Source organism: Orycteropus afer, unplaced genomic scaffold (assembly GCF_000298275.1).
Source record: "Orycteropus afer afer isolate SDZICR_OR568_19922 unplaced genomic scaffold, OryAfe1.0 scaffold00234, whole genome shotgun sequence".
Classification (NCBI taxonomy): domain Eukaryota; kingdom Metazoa; phylum Chordata; class Mammalia; order Tubulidentata; family Orycteropodidae; genus Orycteropus; species Orycteropus afer.
Genome location: NW_006921821.1, coordinates 1,344,397 through 1,364,855, shown reverse-complemented (window position 1 = coordinate 1,364,855; position 20,459 = coordinate 1,344,397). Strand labels below are relative to the sequence as shown.

The 20,459-nt window shown below is 38.3% G+C and overlaps 1 protein-coding gene across 1 annotated transcript in view; it reads left to right on the top strand.

The window, feature by feature from the left end:
* RAB12 (RAB12, member RAS oncogene family) overlaps nt 1–10,849 on the top strand; it is a 55,422-nt gene extending 44,573 nt beyond the window's left edge. The window contains exons 3-6 of the mRNA XM_007949009.2: nt 6,177–6,315; nt 8,582–8,671; nt 9,435–9,539; nt 10,736–10,849. Coding sequence (XP_007947200.2) covers nt 6,177–6,315; nt 8,582–8,671; nt 9,435–9,539; nt 10,736–10,849 — 448 coding nt within the window. The remainder of the gene's footprint in view (nt 1–6,176; nt 6,316–8,581; nt 8,672–9,434; nt 9,540–10,735) is intronic.
* Nucleotides 10,850–20,459: the final 9,610 nt, after the last annotated feature.

Below are 20,459 nucleotides of genomic sequence, written 5' to 3'. Positions count from 1 at the left end.
ATCTCTTCCAGTCAGTTGGCCAGGTAGCTGTCTTCCAAATCTCTTGGCATAACTGAGTGAGTGCCTCCAATGGGGCATCTATTTGTTGAACAAACAAACTGCCTGGTAGCAGCAAGCATATAAAAAGGGTTGTTGTCTACCCCAAATAGGTTTTGATCCTATCCTTGTGAGGAAACTTACGTGTTACACCAATTTATAGAAGCAAAAATACCTTAAAAAAAACTGACTTGAGCATAATGCTTTATGACAGAATGAAGGAATGAATAAATAAATAAATAAATGGTTTATTATCAGCCCAGTACCTAATTCTTTGTACATCTTTGTTATTCCTCTTATTCCTTCTATATAGATTTCCTTCAGATCAGGGATTAGACCCTTCGAGAACAAAAGTCTGGTTTTGTCAGGGCAAGGTGTGTATTCAAGTACCAAAAAAACCAAACTTATTGCTGTCAAATCGATTCTGACTCATAGCGACCCCTTCTTGGGTTTCCAAGACAGTATCTCTACGGAAGTAGATTGCTCAACTTTCCTTCCAAGGAATGGCTGGTAGGTTTGAACTGGCAGTCTTCTGATTAGTCAGTTGCCTTAGGCACTGTGCTGCCAGAGCTCCCTGTACACTTATGTGATTTGTTGTTGTTAAGTGCTATGAGTAGTCTCAGACTCAGCAACCCTGTGTTCAACAGAAGGAAACACTGCTTGGTCCTGTGTCAGCTTCACAATGCTTGCTATACCTGAGCCCATCGTTGCAGTCACTATGTCAGTCCATCTCATTGAGGGCCTTCCCCTTTTTTGTTGATCCTCCACTTTACCTAGCATGGTATCCTTCTCCAGGGAGTGGTCCCTCTGACAACATGATCGAAGTAGGTGAGATGAAGTCTGGCCATTTTTGTTTCCAAAGAGCATTCCAGCTACACTTCTTCCAGGACAGATTTGTTAGTTCTTCTGGCAGTCCGTGATACTTTCAGTATTCTTCACCAACACCACTACTCAAAAGCATCAACTCTTCTTCGGTCTTCCTTATACGTTGTCCAGCTTTCATAGGCATATGAGGTGGTTGAAAATACTATGGATTGGGATAGGCACACCTTAGTCTTCAAAGAGACATCTTTGCTCTTCACCACTTTAAAGAGGTAGTTTATGTAATTACTAAATTACCTTCCAAAAACCAAACTCACTGCCATCAAGTTGATTCTGACTCATACGACCCCTTTTGGGTTTCCGAGGTGGCAAAACTTTACAGAACTAGCTTGCCTACTACTGAGACTACTCAGTCTTCCTTCTGTGGAGTTTGAACCACCAGCCTTCTGATTAACAGACAAATGCCTTAGGCACTATGCCACCAAAGTTCCTTAAATTACCTTATACTTATAATTTTATTCCAGAATGACAAAGGCCTCATTACAAAGGTATTGTTAGCTCAGTTAGCTCTTGAGAAATGAGTTAAGAAATAAAAACTTACTTTTATGCTTTTCTATGTGAATATTCACATTGCAGAAGTTCATATGGAAAATGGCGGAACAGGCAGACAAGCTACGCAGACCCTCTTCAATAAGGAAAAGAGAAATGAATTGACAGAGACGCAGAAGATAATCCCTGAGCCCTGAGCTTTGAAAGGATGTATACAGAAATGAATATTTAAAGTGACCAAGGGTGCAGCCATTTTGAATGTTTACAAGTGGTAGCCATTTTGGATATTTAAAGTGACTGAGGGGGCAACCATTTTGAATGTTTACAAGCAGTAGCCATTTTGGGTTTTAAAGTGACAGCATTCTTCTTCAAATTCCAGGGACCTAAAAATAGGCTCCATTTGCCAAGAATGGCAGGGCCATTTGGGAGGCTGACACAGGAAAGGAAGCAGGTGGTGAGTGTAAGTGCAGCCAGCTAACAAAAGAGGAGCACAGCACAGTACCCTGCTTACATAGATAACAAACAAAGAAAACAAAAATTGTGGGCAAGTCACTCCAACATACAATCACCAATTATATAAACACAAAAATGTCACAATGCCTCGGAGATGACAGAGCATCATGGTCCACACAAAGAAGCAGGATAAAGCAGGAGAAACAAGGGACCAGGATACAGACCCAAAACACATTTCTGAGGAAGACACAGCATTGGAACTCCCTGATAAGGAATTTAAAAGAATTATATTTAGGTACCTGTGATGAATTGAGAGACAAATTGAGGAAAACACTGACAAAATTGAGGAAAACACAGAGAAAACCCTAGAATGATTTCAAAAGACAATACAATGACAAAGTGAAAAATCAGAAATGATACAAAATCTACAGACAAATCTAGAAGATTAATATGAAATTTTCAGAAATAGATAACACATTGAACAGGCTACGGGATAGAACTGAATCAGTGGAAGACGGAATTAGATTGAAGGCAAATAACTCAATACTTCTTTGGAAAGGGATCAGTCATAAAAAAGATCAAAACAAAATGAAGAAAGCCTAAGGTTCATGTGGGATACCATCAAAAGGAGTCACCTACATGTAATCAGAATTCCAGAACAGGAAGAGACAAAACCATAGAGAAAATTGTCGAAGATTTGTTGGAAGAGAATTTCCCTGATATGATGAAAGATAAGAATATATCCTTCAAGAAGTCCAACAAACCCCAAACAGGATAGACCCCAAAACAAAATCACCAAGACATATCATCATCAAACTCACCAAAACCAAAGACAAAGAAAGAATCCTGAAAGCAGCATGGTATAAACAAAAAGTTACCTACAAGGGGCAACCAATAAGACTAAGCTCGGATTTCTCAGCAGAAACCATGCAGGCGAAAAGACAATGGAATGGTATATATAAAACCCTGAAAGAGAAGTATTTCCAGCCAAGAGTCATATACCCAGCAAAACTGTCCCTCAAATATGGTGGTGAGATTAGGACATTTCAGATAAGCAGAAATTAAGGGAATTTGTTAAAATCAGACCAGCCTTACAAGAGAGGCTAAGGGGAGTCCTTTAGACAGAGAAGCAACAACAGCAAACAACAACTGACCATTGACACACATGATGACATAAGCCTACAAGATTGTAATCAGGGAATCAGAGACATCAATTGACAAATGAGGACAACTACAAACCAAAAAGAGGGATAAAATTGTGTAGTTACAGAACTTCTAAGTTGTAGGGAACTCATCACAACTGCAATATAGCATAGACTGTTCTAAACTTGGGAAGAAAATTATAAATCACAGGATAACCTCAAAGAAAAATGATAAACCTTCACATCAAAATAAAAAAGAGGACCAGCACTAATATTTAGCAAACACAAAAACAGTAGTAATGAAGGAAGTGATAACACAATTCATAAAAAAAACAAGCTCAGCAAAGAAAATTGTATGGAACAAAGAAATCACCACGAAAAAGCACATAACAAAATGACAGTAACAAACAAATTCATACTTGCATATAATTACATATCTGACAAGTGGCTTTTCTCTAAAATTTAGAGAAAACCCCAACACCTCAACAACAAAAGGATTAACAATCCAATTAAAAAATAGGCAGAAGACATGAATAGATGCTTTACTAAAGAGGATATTCAGGCACCCAGCAAATACATGAAGAAATGCTCACAATTATTAACCATCAGAGAGATGCATATCAAAACAATGAGATACCATCTCACCCCAGCACTAATGGCAAAGTTCAACAAGATAGAAAATAACAAATGATGGCAAGGGTGTGGAGAGACTGGGACTCATACACGATTGGTGGTACCGACAAATGATACAGCTACTGTGGAAAAAAGTATGGCGATTTCTTAAAAAGCTGGAATTACAAATGCCATTTTACCCAGCCACTCCATTACTGGGTATAGGTCCTAAAGAAGTGAGAGGTAGGACAAGAACAGATATATGCACACCCATGTTCATCGCAGCATTATTACAGTAGCAAAAAGATAGAAACAACCTATGTGCCCATCAACAGAAAAATGGATAACCAAACTGTGGTACATATACATAATGGATTACTATCCAACACCAAAGAATAATGTAGAATCTGCAAAACACTGCTAACATGAGTGAACTTGGAGGACATGCTGAGTGAAATAAGTCAATCACAGAAGGACAAACACAGTATGAGGTTCATTATTGTAAAAAGTGAAGGAAAGGTTTATATATGGAAGGAAACTTTTCTTTGTTGGTTACCAGGGGTGGGAGGGTAGGAGAGGGAACACTTAAAAAAAAAAAAAAAGTGCATTGATCCATATCACTTTAGTTTTGTATATTTCACTGCACATAAATTATATTTCAAGAAAATACATTTTAAAAAAAAGTTCATATGAAAACAAGTTTTTGCTGTGCCCAGGGGTTTTTTTCTTTTCTTTTCTTTTCTTTTTTTTTTTTGTAGTTGGGTGAAAGTTTAAAGAGCATATTAGTTTCCATTCAACAATTTATACATAATTGTTTCATGACAGTGGTTGCAGTCCCTTCAGTGTAACCACACTCTTCCCCCTTCTTCCCTGGGTTGCCTGTTTCCATTCATCCATCTTCCCTGCTTCTTCCTGCCTTCTGAGCTTTGTTTTTGGCAGATGCTGCCCTTTTGTTCTTGTATGGTTGATTGTATTGAGGAGTACATTCCTCTCTAGTGTTATTATTCCTTTATAGGCCTGTTGTCTATTGTTTGTTTGGCTGAAAGTTGATCCCTAGGGATGAGTGCAGTTCTAGGCTTGAAGAGTATCTAAGGGTCACAGTCTCAAGGGTTCCACTAATCTCTGTCAGATCAGTAAGTATGGTCTTTTTCTAAGTTTTTCAATTTTTTGCATTTTTACTTTCTCCCTGTTTGTCCAAGACTTTTTGTTGTGACTCCAGTCAGAGTGGTTGATAGAGGGAGCTAGGTACAGGGTAGTGGAGGTTGTGATTCATTCACATCATCAGTCCTCTGGACTAATTTTTTCATTGAGTCTTTGGTTTTCCTCACTCTGCTTTGCTTTGGACGAAGAGACACCAATAGTTGCATCTTAGATGGCTACACACAAGCTATTAAGACCCCAGTCAAACATATAAGAGGATGGTCTTTTTGGACCATGTTATGCTGATTGACCTAGTTGAGCCCGGAGCTTGCGCTCCTAGTCCCCAAACCCAATGAGTCAATCCTTCATATGTTTAAGAGTTTAGTATCTTTAGTTAAATTATTCTGGGATCAATCTTCTTCCTTCCCACTTTTGATATGATTGCCTTTTGTCATAAAAACTTTTTTAAATTAAAAAAAAAACACCTCAAAATATAGATATGAAAGAACCCAGAACTCTTTATGTTTTAGTTTAACTATAATAGCTCTAAAAAGCCCCACTGCTAAAAATCATGCCTGTCCACTGGTGTGATACAGAGACAGTAGTTAGCTAGTGGGTAGGGACATGATTGCAGAAGGGCCCCACTCTGCCTTCATGGAGGTCAGGCACAGGCCATAAACTGCTGCTTGTCTCCACAGGACAACCCAGTTCTACTAATGGGGACTTTGCCTTCTCAGAGTGTAATCGTGAAACATTTTCTTTCTTCTCTGAAATAGCAGTAGGTAAACTGCCATACATGCCTCTGATTGACCTTTAACACTGGTGCTGGGGGCTAGTGAGAAGTGAATCAGTTCTCTGTGGATGTAGGGGCATTCGTTTTGTTACAGCCTTAGAATGCCTACCACTTACTGCCTGTGGGTGTGAGTGTACGCATATGTGCACACGTATGTGTGATATTTGTATTCCCTGTGTACCATCATTGCTTTCAGGTATATTTACAATTGTTTTGTAAATCATCTAAAATATGAGCTGTCTTATATGTACTGTATTAAAACTTTTTCTCCTGTTTTATCTTAGAAAAATACATGAATGTATGTTTTGATGGTATGTGATACTCACTGCTTATTGCCTTTTAAGGGAAAAAGTTATTCTGGATACTTTGTTAATCTTGGTTCATAATCCATCTCCATTCATCCACTGTAGTTGCTAATGTACAAATATGCCTTGTATCTCAAGTAGTTTTAGTCAACCAGAATTTTTACTACTGTCTTTAACTTTTGTTACCAGGGGAAGAAAAAAAAAAAAATATATCCATGGTACTCTTATTCCTTCCTAGTAGAAAAACAATTATATGTTTGCATGGAATGTGGAGCTCCTTACTTTATTTATTGCTTGGAATCTGATTTCTGCTGCATTTCTTAGGGACACAGCAGGTCAGGAGAGATTCAACAGTATTACCTCAGCTTATTACAGAAGTGCCAAGGGGATCATATTAGTGTATGACATCACTAAGAAAGAGACATTTGATGATTTACCAAAATGGATGAAGATGATTGATAAAGTAAGTGTTGCATTTTTCTCTCATATGTGGATTTTTCGCTTATGGGTGTTAATTATGATAAAAGAAAGGAAAAACATATTTATTGAGCATACTTTTACATACTGAGCATCATTTACTCCATATTACAATCTTCAGAGTAGATATATATTCCTGTGTTAGAGATGAGGAAAAGAAGAATTAAATTCAGGATCGCACAGCTTATAAATAATAAAACCGGGAGTTTTATTCTGGTACCCTGGACTGTCTGGGAGGTCTGGTGGCATAGTGCCTAAAGCATTTGACTGCTAACCAGAAGGCTGGCGGTTCAAACCCACCAACCACTCCTCAGAAGGAAGGTTGGGCAATCTGCTTCTGTAGTGGTACCGCCTCATAGTGGTCACTATGAGTTGGGTCTGACTCGATGGCAGTGGGTTTGGTTTGGTTTTGGTTTGGACTGTCTGGCTTCCAATCCTAAACATAGTCATTCAGTTATACCTGCTTCTGCCATGGAATTAGCTAGAGGGCACTCACGTTTCTGTAGACGGTGAATGCCCACCCACCGGAGTGCCCTTGAGGTACATGCACCCTCCAGGGATTGCCTTCCCAACAGTGTCTTCTGATGGACCATCTTTGGATGGTGCATCACCACTGGACACTCGCCCTCAATTACCACTGTCTTGTAATTCACATTTAGAACAGAGAAAGATGTTATTCTTGGGCTCATGATTGAATATATTCAGAAAACTGGTGTCTACATAACTAATGTAAGCTGTGGGATCCCCTCTAAAAAATATGTCCCCAAAGCACATTGAGAAGGGAGAGAGCAGTTAGAGATGAGAGATGGTGGTACACATGTGACCACATTTAGAATTTTCTTCCCATTATGAAATAATTTAATGTTTAGTTTCTTTGAATAACAAACATGCCTAATATGTTAGAAATAGAATTTTGTTTACAAATTGTACTTAAACAACCTGTTAAATAATGTTGGAGAATGTTTGCCCCTTTTACCAATCATGTTATCAATGTTTTAGGGACCAGGGTTTCTGTGGTTACAAAGCTGAACTGGTCCTCAGAGGAGGTCCCTGTGCTTCCAGCTGTTGGTCAGATGTGGGCTCCGCACTTTATGCTCCTCAGGAGCCGGGGTGGGGGTGTTTTGTATTTGTTTTCTCTGTCTGGTAGGGAGCCACAGAGTATGCTCCTAGGGAGAAGTTGAAAAGGGCAATCCTATTGTCCAAAATTTTTCAGAACTTACAGAATGAATTTAAAACCAAAAGAAATGACCTAAATCCTAAGGGCTGGGCCCCATTATGTGCTTCACTCTTTTTGTTCTTCATTAGTGGAGCTTTCCAGTTGGTGAACTCTTCACTTATTAAATGCTAAGTCTTGAGGTACTAATGCTCCCTTTGATACTTCCTCTTTTTACCTTTACTTGAGTAAGTTCTATCTATTATTTCTTGGGTGGTTTTTTTTGTGTGTGTACCACACACTACTCTTTTAGTACTTCCAGCAGCCCTACCAAACAGATAGTTACCACACATCAGCAGCAGAGAAGCTGAGACTCCTCATCTGGCACAGTAGGTTGGTTAAGGTCACACTGTTCAGGTTATCTTTTATTGTAGTCTCAAATAAAATTTTTTTGAATACATAAAATTAAATGACTTACCCAAGTTATCTTTTGTTCTTGATTATGAAATTAATGATAACTTTTCATTACACAAAATTTGGAAATGAAGAAAAGCACAAAGAAGTAAATAGAAAAACTATACTTCTGCCATTCTGGAAAGCTAAATTGGACTCATGCTCCATTTAATTTTAAATCCTACTTCTTTGACAAATCTTCTATCATGAAGTTCTTCATGTGTTATTAAATGTTTTTCCAAAGCATGCGGCTTTTTTAAATAACTGCATTTTGAATTTTTCTTATTTAATTCTTCATTGGTCTTGTTGGGCATTGGGATTATTTCAGTTGATAACCATTTTGAGTTCAGAGCTTGGCCTGTACTTTGAATCATTTGTTTAAGCTAGATCCTTAGGAATTATTGAGTCAAAGGCTAGAAATATTGTGGTTCTTAATGCCTATTATCAAACTGCTTTCTAAAATGCTGTGAGCCATATTAGAACTGATACACCATTGTGATTAGTCCTGCCTGGTACATCGTAGACTCTCAAAGTCTTATGGAATGAATGAACAAATGAATGAGTGAGTGAAATGCTGGCTTGGTGTATATTGTTAGTAGATGACAATGCCCATCTTTGAAATGCAGCTTCTGTTACCATTCCACAGTATGCTTCAGAAGATGCAGAACTTCTCTTAGTTGGAAATAAGTTGGACTGTGAAACTGACAGAGAAATCACCAGACAGCAAGGTGAAAAGGTAAGAAAGATACCGGAAGCGTAAGAAAGCAAGCACAGTGCTCTTTGTTTAGCAGTTGGGTTTTAATTACTTTTTAAGTTACAAAATATTTCAAATATACAGTACAAAGAATAACATATTTTATATCTATGGTATAATGATATTTATTATATGATAACTATTACATACTTTTTATCTATATAGATAGAGCCATCACTATCAGTTGTAAAAGAATTTATAAGTACATTTGTCCTGCAATCACAAATATTTGTTTACATTCATTTTGAAATGCAGAGAAAAAATGTTGGTATATACTGCATTATTTTTTAATCTTATATTTTGTACAGGGAAAACATTTTCTTAAACTGACAGTTACTTTTATGGTTTTCCCTTACCTCTAATGTATTTTAACCTTCCTTGGTTTTTGCTAAGGACTCTATCCTGGAGAATTGATGATAGCCATGTTTAAATGTAGGATGCATTACAATTTTAGAAACTTTAGTGAGTAATTTGACTTGAGGACCCAAAAACTTAGGGATTTGGGTTTTGTTGAGTGTGTGTAATTTACTTATCATGTAAGACCCTACTACCTTTTTTGGAATTTATGCTTATTCATGGGTGGGACTCTACAGACCTCCTGGCCCCACCCCTTCTCTTTGAGGCTGAAGCCCAGAGGTGATGGCTTCCCAGTCTGTCACAATTGTCTGATGGATTGGAAGCCAGCCCTCTTGCTGTTACAGTGGACCATGTTGCATCCCACCCTTAGCATTTATTTTTTCCTTAGTTTGCACAGCAGATAACTGGGATGCGGTTCTGTGAAGCAAGTGCCAAGGATAATTTCAATGTGGATGAAATATTTCTGAAACTTGTTGATGACATTCTGAAAAAGGTAAAAAGAGCAGGATCTCTAAGTATTTAATTTGAAACCTATTATTTATTTTATTATTTTTTTTGTTGAGAATTTTTGTTTAGAAAGGAAAGTGTGATAGTAATTCTGAGGCTCAAGAACCAGGTGAAGTTAACTAGGTCCAAGGCATCCAGTTGGCTGTCGCAGCTGCAGTCTCCACCTGTGAGTTTTTCGTGTCACTTAAGGTTGATGCATAATGTACATGCTTGGCATGGAAATACAGGAGGTGGGTGTGACTTGCACAGTGTGGTAACATGCCATGTTCCCTGGCTGTTTACTTTTCTTTTTTCCTGTTTCCCGTGAGAATTAATTTAAATACACACAATGGAGACTAGCAAAGTCCGTAGGTCTCAGAGCTGAGAGGTAAAAGCCCCTTGATACTGCCCACCCTTGGTGCCTACTCCCCAGTGGGTGCCCCGTGCCTGTTGAGTTTCAAGAGATTTGCTAGACAGCTTCGGTGAGCAGCAGTAGGTATCTTTAAGGTTACCTTCAAAGATTTTTAGTAGGAAATTTATTGTTGTTGTTGTTGTTATGTGCCATCGAGTCGGCCCCGACTCATAGCGACCCCTCCTTGGGTTTCCGAGGCAGTATCACTACGGAAGCAGGATTGCCCAACCTTCCTTCCGAGGAGTGGCTGGTGGGTTTGAACCGCCAGCCGTCTGGTTAGCAGGCAAGTGTCTTAGCCACTATGCTACCAGAGCTCCCAGGAAATTTATAGTATTATTAATTATAATCTGCTCACTTCAAATACAACTCAGAAGCTTTTATGGAAATTATTGTTTATATAATTGTCAAGGGAGATTATTTGTTTAGTAATGATAAAACGAGCCCATGAGAATACAGGATCATTTTTTAAAATTTTAATATATTAAATTTTCATTACACTGGGTTCTATGAAAAGAAACAGCATATATTTTTGAGTTGGTCTACTCTCTTTTAATAAATGGTTTTAAATAGGCTGGGCAGTGTTAGTGTTTTGACATGAAAGCTCAGAGAAACTAGCTTTTAATATTTGGCTTAATATTTCATGTCTCATTCAACTTTGATGATTGGAGAGGTTTATATAACAGTACTTTGTTTTTGTGTTACTGTATGATTTGCAAAGAATTTATATATACATTTTATAGTAAACTATGTTTGTCCAACAAATGTTATTTGTCTTTTCCTTTGTCTTAAAGATGCCTCTGGATATTTTAAGGAATGAATTGTCCAACAGTATCCTCTCATTACAACCAGAACCTGAGATTCCACCAGAACTGCCTCCACCGAGACCACATGTCCGATGCTGTTGATTTGCTACTTTGGAGACACAGTGGAGACAATTCCTGGGAAGGGGAAAAAAATGTTCTATTCTGCACTACAATCATTTTGATAATTCCTTTCGCACTTTGTAATCCAAGTCAGAGCTATACACTAACTTGTAAATATGCAAATATGCAATCCTGGGTAAGGTTTGGTTATAATTACATATTTCCCTCCAAATTACTCTATTTCATTCATTATCCCAATGTCTAGTGTATATACACTGGGAAACATAGTACTTCTAATATGAAGAATGGGAAAAATGAAAGGTATAATGTTTCTTGAAATAAATAGTATAATTGTCCTTGTTAATTATATTTTGAGGACAGAAGATATTCTGATAAGAGAGAACGCGGTGCTTTGCTTACTGTTTTAAAGGAAATTTGTAAAAGTAAAGACTTTTTGAAAAAAGCTATCTTAAGTGCTTTTTCTTTATTTACAAGACATTTTCCCCACAGCTGAATTATCTTTGAAGTATGGAGTGTTTCAGCACAACACGAATCTCCACTTATAGCTGTCATTGATTATTTATTAGTGTTACATATGGTAGGATATTATAGTTAGAGTCCCAAGGCCGCAGAATCGCTGTCATGGTTTCCTAACGACAAACCCTGTGCTTTTAAGAACTACAAAGATAAGAAGTGTTTTTGAAACTATAGAAGATTTTAAAACAACGCTGCTGTCCTAAACAAATTCTGTTTAAAGGAATTTTAAAAAGATACATTTTACTATATCAAAGAACATACCTGTATTTGCCTAAACATTCTGTACCTTTGTAATGATAAAACTTTTCCCCTTATGGTGGAGCTTATTCCTATTAAGCCTAGACTGTGTTCTTTTTTTTGGGGTCTGATAATGAATTTGTGAATTCTATCTTTGGTATATCTTTTAAACTTCACTGTTTTGTTTAGTCAAGGTAAATAAGTAATTATGTATTTGAATAACTTGGCGTGTCTTGAATGTTGTGGTATTGAAAAGCATTGTGGTCTTTCTACACTAATGAAGTGCAAATAAAATTTTGTATTTATGAATGACAGTTGAGTTGGCACCTTTGTTTGTACAATTATAAAGTGTATATCTGACACTATTTTTCCTAAAGCCATATCTTTTGAGTGTTGGAGGTGGGAAAATATACATGTAACTTTTATCATCAACACTTGATCATGGATTGTTGATTATTAGTCTTTATCTCCCACCTCAAACCCACCCTTTTATCTTCTGCCCTGTGATGCTGGGGCAGGACTCCACATTTGCCAAACTCCCTAGTTCTTCCTTTTAAAATCTGTGATTTGAGGAACTTGGGCAGAGAGAAGGGTCTTGCTTCTCATTGTCCCATTCCTGTCAATTGGCTCCAGAGTCCAGCTTCCTTTGGGATCTCCAGCTCCAGCCTCACTGCATCCAGTCAGAGGCTCTAGTGGCATTTGGAGTGCTGCCTGAGGGGCCCACCCCTTCGGGCCTCAGAAATCATGCACGTACCAGGTTCTGCCAGGCCTACCCTCCTCAGAAATTCAAGCTCAGTCTTGTAGGCCTCCTTCCTCTGAGCTCCTGAGTGCAGTAACACCCCCTCTTTTCTCTGTGTTCCCTCAGGCCTAGTGGTAGTTGCTTTTATCAGTTATTAATCGCTGACTTACCTTAAAAAAAAAAAACCACAGTTGCTGTCAAGGCAACCCCAACTCATGGTGACCTCGTGTGTGTGTGTGTGTGTGTGTGTGTGTGTGTGTGTGAGTAAACTGTGCTCCATACAGTCTTCAGTGGCTACTTTTGCAGAAGCAGATCACCAGGCCTTTTCACCGAGGTACACTTCAGTGGACTTCATTAATAGCCGAGCATGTTAACCATTTGTGTAACCCAGGAACCCATTTTGTTTAGCATCTTAACAACTGTGGAGCTAGTTCTTGTGTTAAATTCCTTCTGTTTAAAGATACTTCATTTGGGTCTTTTTTTGACTGATGGAGAGTACTTGTCAATAGCAGTCTCAGGAAATACACCTTGAAAGATGAGTTTCTGAAAAATATTTTTGTTTGCTGTGGGCATTTGTGCCTAACCCAGTAATCTGCTTTATATTTACCTTCTTTAGTTCCTGGATATGTATGTGTTGAATGTAGTTTAACAGAAGTAGCATTCTTACTTAATGGGTGTTCTGGATACCTAGTGCTACTCTGACAAGAATATACCACAAATAGGATGGCCTTAACAAACAGGAGTTTATTCTCTTACAGTTTGGAGGCTTTAAGTATCAATCTCACCATGGGGAGTACTACATGCAGCTGCCCGGCCACTCAGCCAGGCCTAGCCAAGTTGACACACAAACTTAACCACCACAGTGAGGTAGTTTGGACTTAAAGGTAGGACTGTGCAAGATTGCTTAGTGTGTTAAATAACTTTGAGTTTAATTAAATTAGGGCTTTGAACCATTTCTGTCATGGCTAACGCTGTGAAATCAGAATAGATTCAAATTTATAAAATGTGGGTGTGCCAGAATGAAAACCAGAACGAAAAATTATAGGTCGAAGCCCTGTGATTGAAGCCTTGGAAGAGGCATAGCATGCCCTTTCAAGAGCCTGATCAGTTTATTATAATGACTGAGGGCAACACATATTCAAAGTGTCAAAGTTGCCACCATTTTTGAGCAGGGCACTGCCATTTCTATCTCTGCCAGTCAAGATTTGGTTGTTATGCAACATGCATGTTGCCCTTGTTTGCTAAGAGGGAAATTAAGTTTCTACCGGGTGTCAGCCCATAATTTTTTCTGCTCTGTTAATCATTCAGGTACACCCACATTTTACAAATTCAGGTCTGTTCTGATTTCACTTCATTGGCCACTACTGAACCAGAAAAACGATTGGAAGCTCTGAATTAAACTTTGGTTCTTTGGTTTTCCAGTTTTTCTTTTCAGTTTTATTCTCGAATGAATAGGGTTTTTTGTGATAGGACAATTCTTTTTCTCTGTTAATCTCCACAAGTGTTTGTGTATTTTGCTGGGGTGGGGGGTGTTGATTCAGTGTCTATTTCAAGAGTAATTCTCAACTAGTTAGTGGCCCAGTGGGAACCTCCACCATCTTGTGATCAAACTGACACTCCATCTAGTCTCTTGATTTCTAAAGGGAGCACTCCTTTTTAAAAAATATTAATAATACTTTATATTTTTGTAGTTCATTGGCCTAGATTAATGTCTCATTTGATGCTCACAGAAACTTTTTAAGTAGAGCCAAGTGTAAAATTAATTTTTATTATGTAGATGGATATAATCCAAGAAAATATAAATGTTAGGTGCTGATGAATTGATTCTGACGTGTTGTGACCCTATGTACAACAGAATGAAACCCTGCTAGGTGTTTCACCGTACTCATAATCCTTGCTGTACTTGAGCCCATTATTTTAGTCCCTGCTTTTTCTCTGATCTTCCGTTTTACCAAGCATTCTCCAGGGAATGTTCCCTTTGGAAAATGACCAAAATAGATGAGATGAAGTCTGTCCATTCTAGCTTCTAAGGACCATTCCAGCTGTACTTCTTCCAGGACAGATTTGCTAGTTCTTCTGGCAGTCCATGGTATCTTCAGTACTCTTTGCCAATACCACAATTCAAAGGCTTTCACATGCATATGAGGTGACTGAAAATACCATGGTTTGGTTTAGGTGCACATTAGTCTTCAAAGTGACATCTTTGCTTCTCAAACATTTTAAAGATGTCTTTTACAGCAGATTTGCCTAGTGCAATATGATGTCTGATTTCTTGATTGCTCCTTCCATGGGTATTGATTGTAGATCCAAACAAAATGAAATCTTTGACAACTTCAGTCTTTTCTCCATTTATTGTGATGTGGATTATTGGTCCAGTTGTGAAGATACTTGTTTTCTTTAAGTTGAGGTGTAATCCATACTGAAAACTAGTCCTTAATCTTCATCAGCAAGTGCTTCAAGTTTTCTTCACTTTCAGCAAGCAAGGTTGTGTCATCTGCATATTCCAAGTTTTCAATGAGTCTTCAATCCTGATGCCACATTCCTCATATAGTCCAGCTTCTCTGATAATTTGCTCAACATACATATTGAATAAGTATGATGAAAGGATATGACCCTGAAGCACACCTTTCCTGACTTTAAACCATGCAGTATCTCCTTGTTCTGTTTGAATAACTAACTCTTGGTCTATGTATACATTGCTCATGAGCACAATTAAGTGTTCTGGGATGAGCACAATTAAGTGTTCTGGAATTCCCATCCTTCACAATGTTATCCGTAATTTGTTAGAATCCATACAGTCAAATGCCTTTGCATAGTCAAAAAACACAGGTAAACAAACATCTTTCTGGTATTCTTTGCTTTCAGCTAGGATCCATCCAATACCAGCAATGATAACCCTTGTTCCACATCCTCTTGTGAATCCAAGAAAATAAAAATCAACTAAGAATACTAGGTCTTCAGATTTTGTTATGGCCACAAAATCATACTTACAGTTTTTGAACTAGATATTAAATGTGACATTCAGCTTCTCCATGGAGAATTAGTAGTGAATTGAAGTACTTTGAATGCAATAGGGAAACAACAGGGTTATTCTCTGCATGAATCTCCACTCCTTTTTTTTTTTACCTTGTGGATCTTTAATGTGCTTTTCTCAAGTTGGCATGTGGTTTAAAGTTTTTGGAATGTGAAGGGCAAATGTTAGCTGATAACACAAGAAAGGAATCTAGCCGCTGTCTGACTATAAAAACAAGTCTGTCTGCTGTCTGGATGTAAAACAAACTAAAACTAAGGTTGTCTTTTTTTTTAATGATTGACATTTTAGCAGGGAGAGAAAAATACTTGTTTTAAGATGTATTGCCTAAAATTTGTAACTTGGTCCACAAATGCAATTAAGAGTAGGTCAGGACATGATACATGGGCCCATTATTTATGCTGTGATACTATCCATGGAACTGAAATTCATGAGTGGTTGAAACCAGAAGGCATTGTGCTGAGGAACCACAGAGGGACAGACAGATGGATACAACAGCCCCTAACCTTGAGGAGTTCATTGAATGCAAGAGACAGGCCCACAACTGGAACACGTCAGAGTTCCCACTAGCAGTGGGAAAGCCCAGACTAATAGGAAGTAAAGGCCAGTGCAGGGGGAGGTAAGGAGGGTTCTGCATTGGCCTTCAAGATGAGTAGACTCAACTGGAGGCAAGGCAGACATAAGGGACAGTGTATGCAAAAGCTTGCAATAAATTTGGGACCAAAAAGAATCTCTGGAAAATAGGACCTACATAGTAACATCCCTTGATGTTGTTATGTGCCGTCCAGCCAAACCTGACTCAGCGACCCCTCCTTGGGTTTCCAAGGCAGTATCACTATGGAAGTAGAGTGCCCAACTTTCCTTCTGAGGAGTGGCTGGTGGGTTTGAACCACCAGCCTTCTGGTTAGCAGTCAAGTGCCTTAGGCACTACACTACCAGAGCTCTTACATCCCTTGATAGCTATCCCAATTGGTAGTTTCCTAAACACTTGGCTGCTTCTGGTCTCATGACAGAGATAAAGTATTATTACAAATGTAGTTGAACTTTGTCTGCACACACAAAGAAAACCCTAAAGCATGTCCCATTCTAGTAAATGCACGTACTATTAAACGAAAAATGGTTCTGGACTTCTGCTTCAGTGTTTTCAGCAAAGGCAAGCAAATGAGTTTCCTCCATTTGTTCCATAGCATACTGCATACTCCTGTCTAGATTAACATGGGGTGAAGCAACCTAAACCAACCCTGCCTGTGCTGGCCCACAGACAGGTACTCACAGTGCATCATGAGAAAAACAGCAAGAGCCCCAAAGCAATGAGAGCATCAACTCTGTCAACTGTTTGCAGGTGCCAGGAATGTAACTTTTGATTGACAAGGCATACAAAAGAATCCCTAAATTTTATTAGATTTTTTTTTCCTTAAAACACTGAAAACCTTTCTGCTTTTAGTTCAAATACAATTCAGCAAATACTTGTGATTACAATATGTGTTCCATCACCTCCATAAGCAACTGCCTCTTTTCCCATGAGACCAGAACAAGATGGTACCCAGCTACATTACTGAATGTTTTGAACAAAGATTTCTATAGCATAATTCTGATCAAAAAGGAGGAAATGTGGAACAGAATTTCAAGTCATCATAGAATCCAGTCTTTCTGGAGCCACTGAGGCTGGATGAGTCCCTGAATCTAGCCCTATAGTTTTAAACCTTAAAACTACCCTGATACCAATTTTAAACCAAACACTAGTTTAAATTAGTAAAGAATTTCCACCTTGAATGCTGCATTTTTTAAGAATTATCTATGTGTAATGAAACTGACTGACTAGCAACCCCATAGGATGGGTTTTGGCTGCTTTATCCCTTGTTTATCTAGATCCCCTATAGGGTTGCTGTGAACCAGAATTGACTCAATGGCAGTGGATTTTGTTTTGTTTTGTTTTTGGAATCAAATTGACAACAGCAACTTGAAAGGTTAAATGAGAAGCTTAGGGGTTAATGAGTTTGTGTTAATGATGGTGGAAAATTTTGGAAAAGGATAGCAAGAATGTTTGCACAACATGAACAATGTAGTCAGTGTCACTGAGTTGTATATGTAGAAATTGCTGAATTGATGTATATTTTGATGTGTATCTTCACTGAAAAGACAGCAAAGGTACACAAAGAATGAGTTGACGTGCATCTTTCAGAAAAGGGAAATAATTTATCATTGAAAAATAATTATCTGTGAAATCATGTTCTAGACATTTTTAAATTTGATTATAAAGCTTATCTAATTTTAATCCCAATGAGAGGGGTGAACAAGAGTTCAAATATTTAACCTGCTTAATGGAAGATGTAAAAGGAAAACAGGTAAGTCAGCCGTCTTGTCAAACTTGGTAAACTGCCTAAAGCACTGATCAAGCATTCAGGAGAAAGAATAAGAAGTGGAATGAGGTCTGCGTGCCAGAAGGACACAGAAAGGCCAATATCTTTTTCAAAAAATTTCAGAGCAATATTTTAACTATTGTGATATCTTTTTCATTGCAGCTTATATCCATGTCATCTGCTTCATATATTTAGCAATATAAAACACTATTTTTATTTTAAAAATGTACATTTGACAAAAGGAGCTCTGGTAGCGTAGTGCCTAAGGCATTGACTGCTAACCAGAAGGCTGGCGGTTCAAACCCACCAGCCACTCCTCGGAAGAAAGATGGAGCAATCTACTTGCATAGTGATACTGCCTCAGAAACTCAAGGAGGGGTTGCTATGAGTCAGGGCCAACTCGACGGCACATAACAACAACAACAACATTTGACAAAATCCAACACCCATTCCTGATAAAAATGTTGAATAAAATAAGAATAGAAGGGGAGTTCCTCAGCATAATTTAAGTCACATATACAAAACCAAAGACCAACATTATTCCCAAAGGAGAGAGACCTGTGCATTCCCTTACACATGGGTACCAGACAAGGATGGCCTTTATCACCACTCCTATTCAATATTGTATTGGAAGTCCTTTCCAGAGCAAACAAGACAGGGAAATAAAAGACATCCAAACTGGCAAAGAAGAAGTAAATCTGTTTGCAGATAATTTGATCTTATACACAGAAAATCCCAAAGACTCTGAAGAAATTCCTGGAACTAATTGTAAGTTTTATACACAGAAAATCCCAAAGACTCTGAAGAAATTCCTGCAACTAATTGAAAGTTTCAGCAAAGTGGCAGGGGACAAGATCAACATACTAAAATTAGCTGGGTTTCTTTACACAAACAGAGAGAACTCTGAAGAGGAAATCAAGAAAACTATACCACTCACAAGACACAAAAGACCTATACAAAGAAAACTACAAAACACTACTAAAAGAAACCAAAAGAGATCTGCATAAATGGAAGAGTATACCATGCCCATGGATTGGAAGACTTAACATCATGAGAATGTCAATATTACTCAAAGTGATATACAAATATAATGCAATCCTGGTCCAGATTCTATCATTCTTTGAAGAAATGGAAAAACTAATCACCAACTTTATATGGAAAGGAAAGAGACTCCAGATACATAATGCACTACTAAAGAAGAACAAAATAAGAGGCCTCATACTCTCCAATCTCAAACGTGTCATGGTAGTTAAAACAGCCTGGTACTGGTACAATAACAGACATACAGACCAGTGGAACAGAACTGAGAACCCAAAAGTAAATTCAACCACCTGTGGTCATCTGATCTTTGACAGAAGGCTGAAACTCATTAAGTGGGGAAAGGATGGTCTCTTTAATAAATGATGCTGGAAATCCATTTGCAGAAAAGTGAAACAGGACCCATATTTCACATCATATACAATAACAAACTTGAATTGGATCAAAAACCTAAAACCATAAAGACTAACAAAAAATAGAGACAAATTTAGGGGCCTAACACATGGCATAAAGACACTATAAAACATAAGTAAAAACACACATGCACCAAAAGACAAAATAGTTGACTAGGACCTCCTATAGGAGCTCTGGTAGCATAGTGGCTAAGGCACTTGACTGCTAACCAGAAGGCTGGCAGTTCAAATTCACCAGCCACTCCTCAGAAGGAAGTTTGGGCAATCTACTTCTGTAGTGATACCACCTTGGAAATCCAAGGAGGGATTGCTATGAGTCGGGGCCAACTCAGTGGCACATAACAACAACAACAACAAATGTATAAATATACAGAGAGTTTGGGAGCTCTGGTAGCATAGTGCCTGAGGCACTTGACTGCTAACCAGAAGGCTGGTGGTTCAAACCCACGAGCCACTCCTCGGAAGGAAGGTTGGGCAATCTACTTCTGTAGTGATACTGCCTCGGAAACCCAAGGAAGGGTTGCTATGAGTTGGGTCTGACTTAATGGCACATAACAACAACAACAGGACCTCCTAAAAATTAGACACTTACATGCATCAAAAGATTTCACCAAAAGAGTAAAAAAAAAACCCATAGACTGGGAAAAATTTTTGGCAATAACATATGGGACAAGGGATTAATCTCTGAAATTTATTTTAAAAAGCCAACATTTCTATTAATGAAAAGACAAATAATCCAATTGAAAAATGGGCACAGGACATGAATAGACACTTCACCAAAGACCTTCAGGCAGCTAACAAACACCTGAAGAAATGCTTGCTATTATTAGCTATTATCAGAGAGATGCAAATCAAAACAATAATGAAATATCATCTCACCCCAGCACTAATACCAAAACTCAAGACCAAACTCACTGTCAGTTCCAACTCAGTGACCCCCACTGGTTTTCAAGGTGATGAAGCTTTATGGAGGTAAATTGCCCCATCTTCCACAGAATAACTGGTGGGTTTGAACCACCAGCCTTCTGGTTAGCAGTCAAATACCTTAGGCACTATGTCAGCCCCAGGGTTACAGGTGAGGAGAGACAACTCAGGGATGCCCAAGGTAGCAGGCAGAAAAAGCAGGAGAAAGGGGATTAAAAGCCAGGAAGCCAGAGAGAAGAGCAATCAGCTGAAGGGATTAGGTAAGGAGAGGAAACTCAGGCCTGCCCAAAGCAGCAGGATGGGAAAGCAGGAGAAAGGGGATAAAAGTTAGGAACCCAGACAGAGAAGCAGTCAGCCCCAGGGACAACTCAGG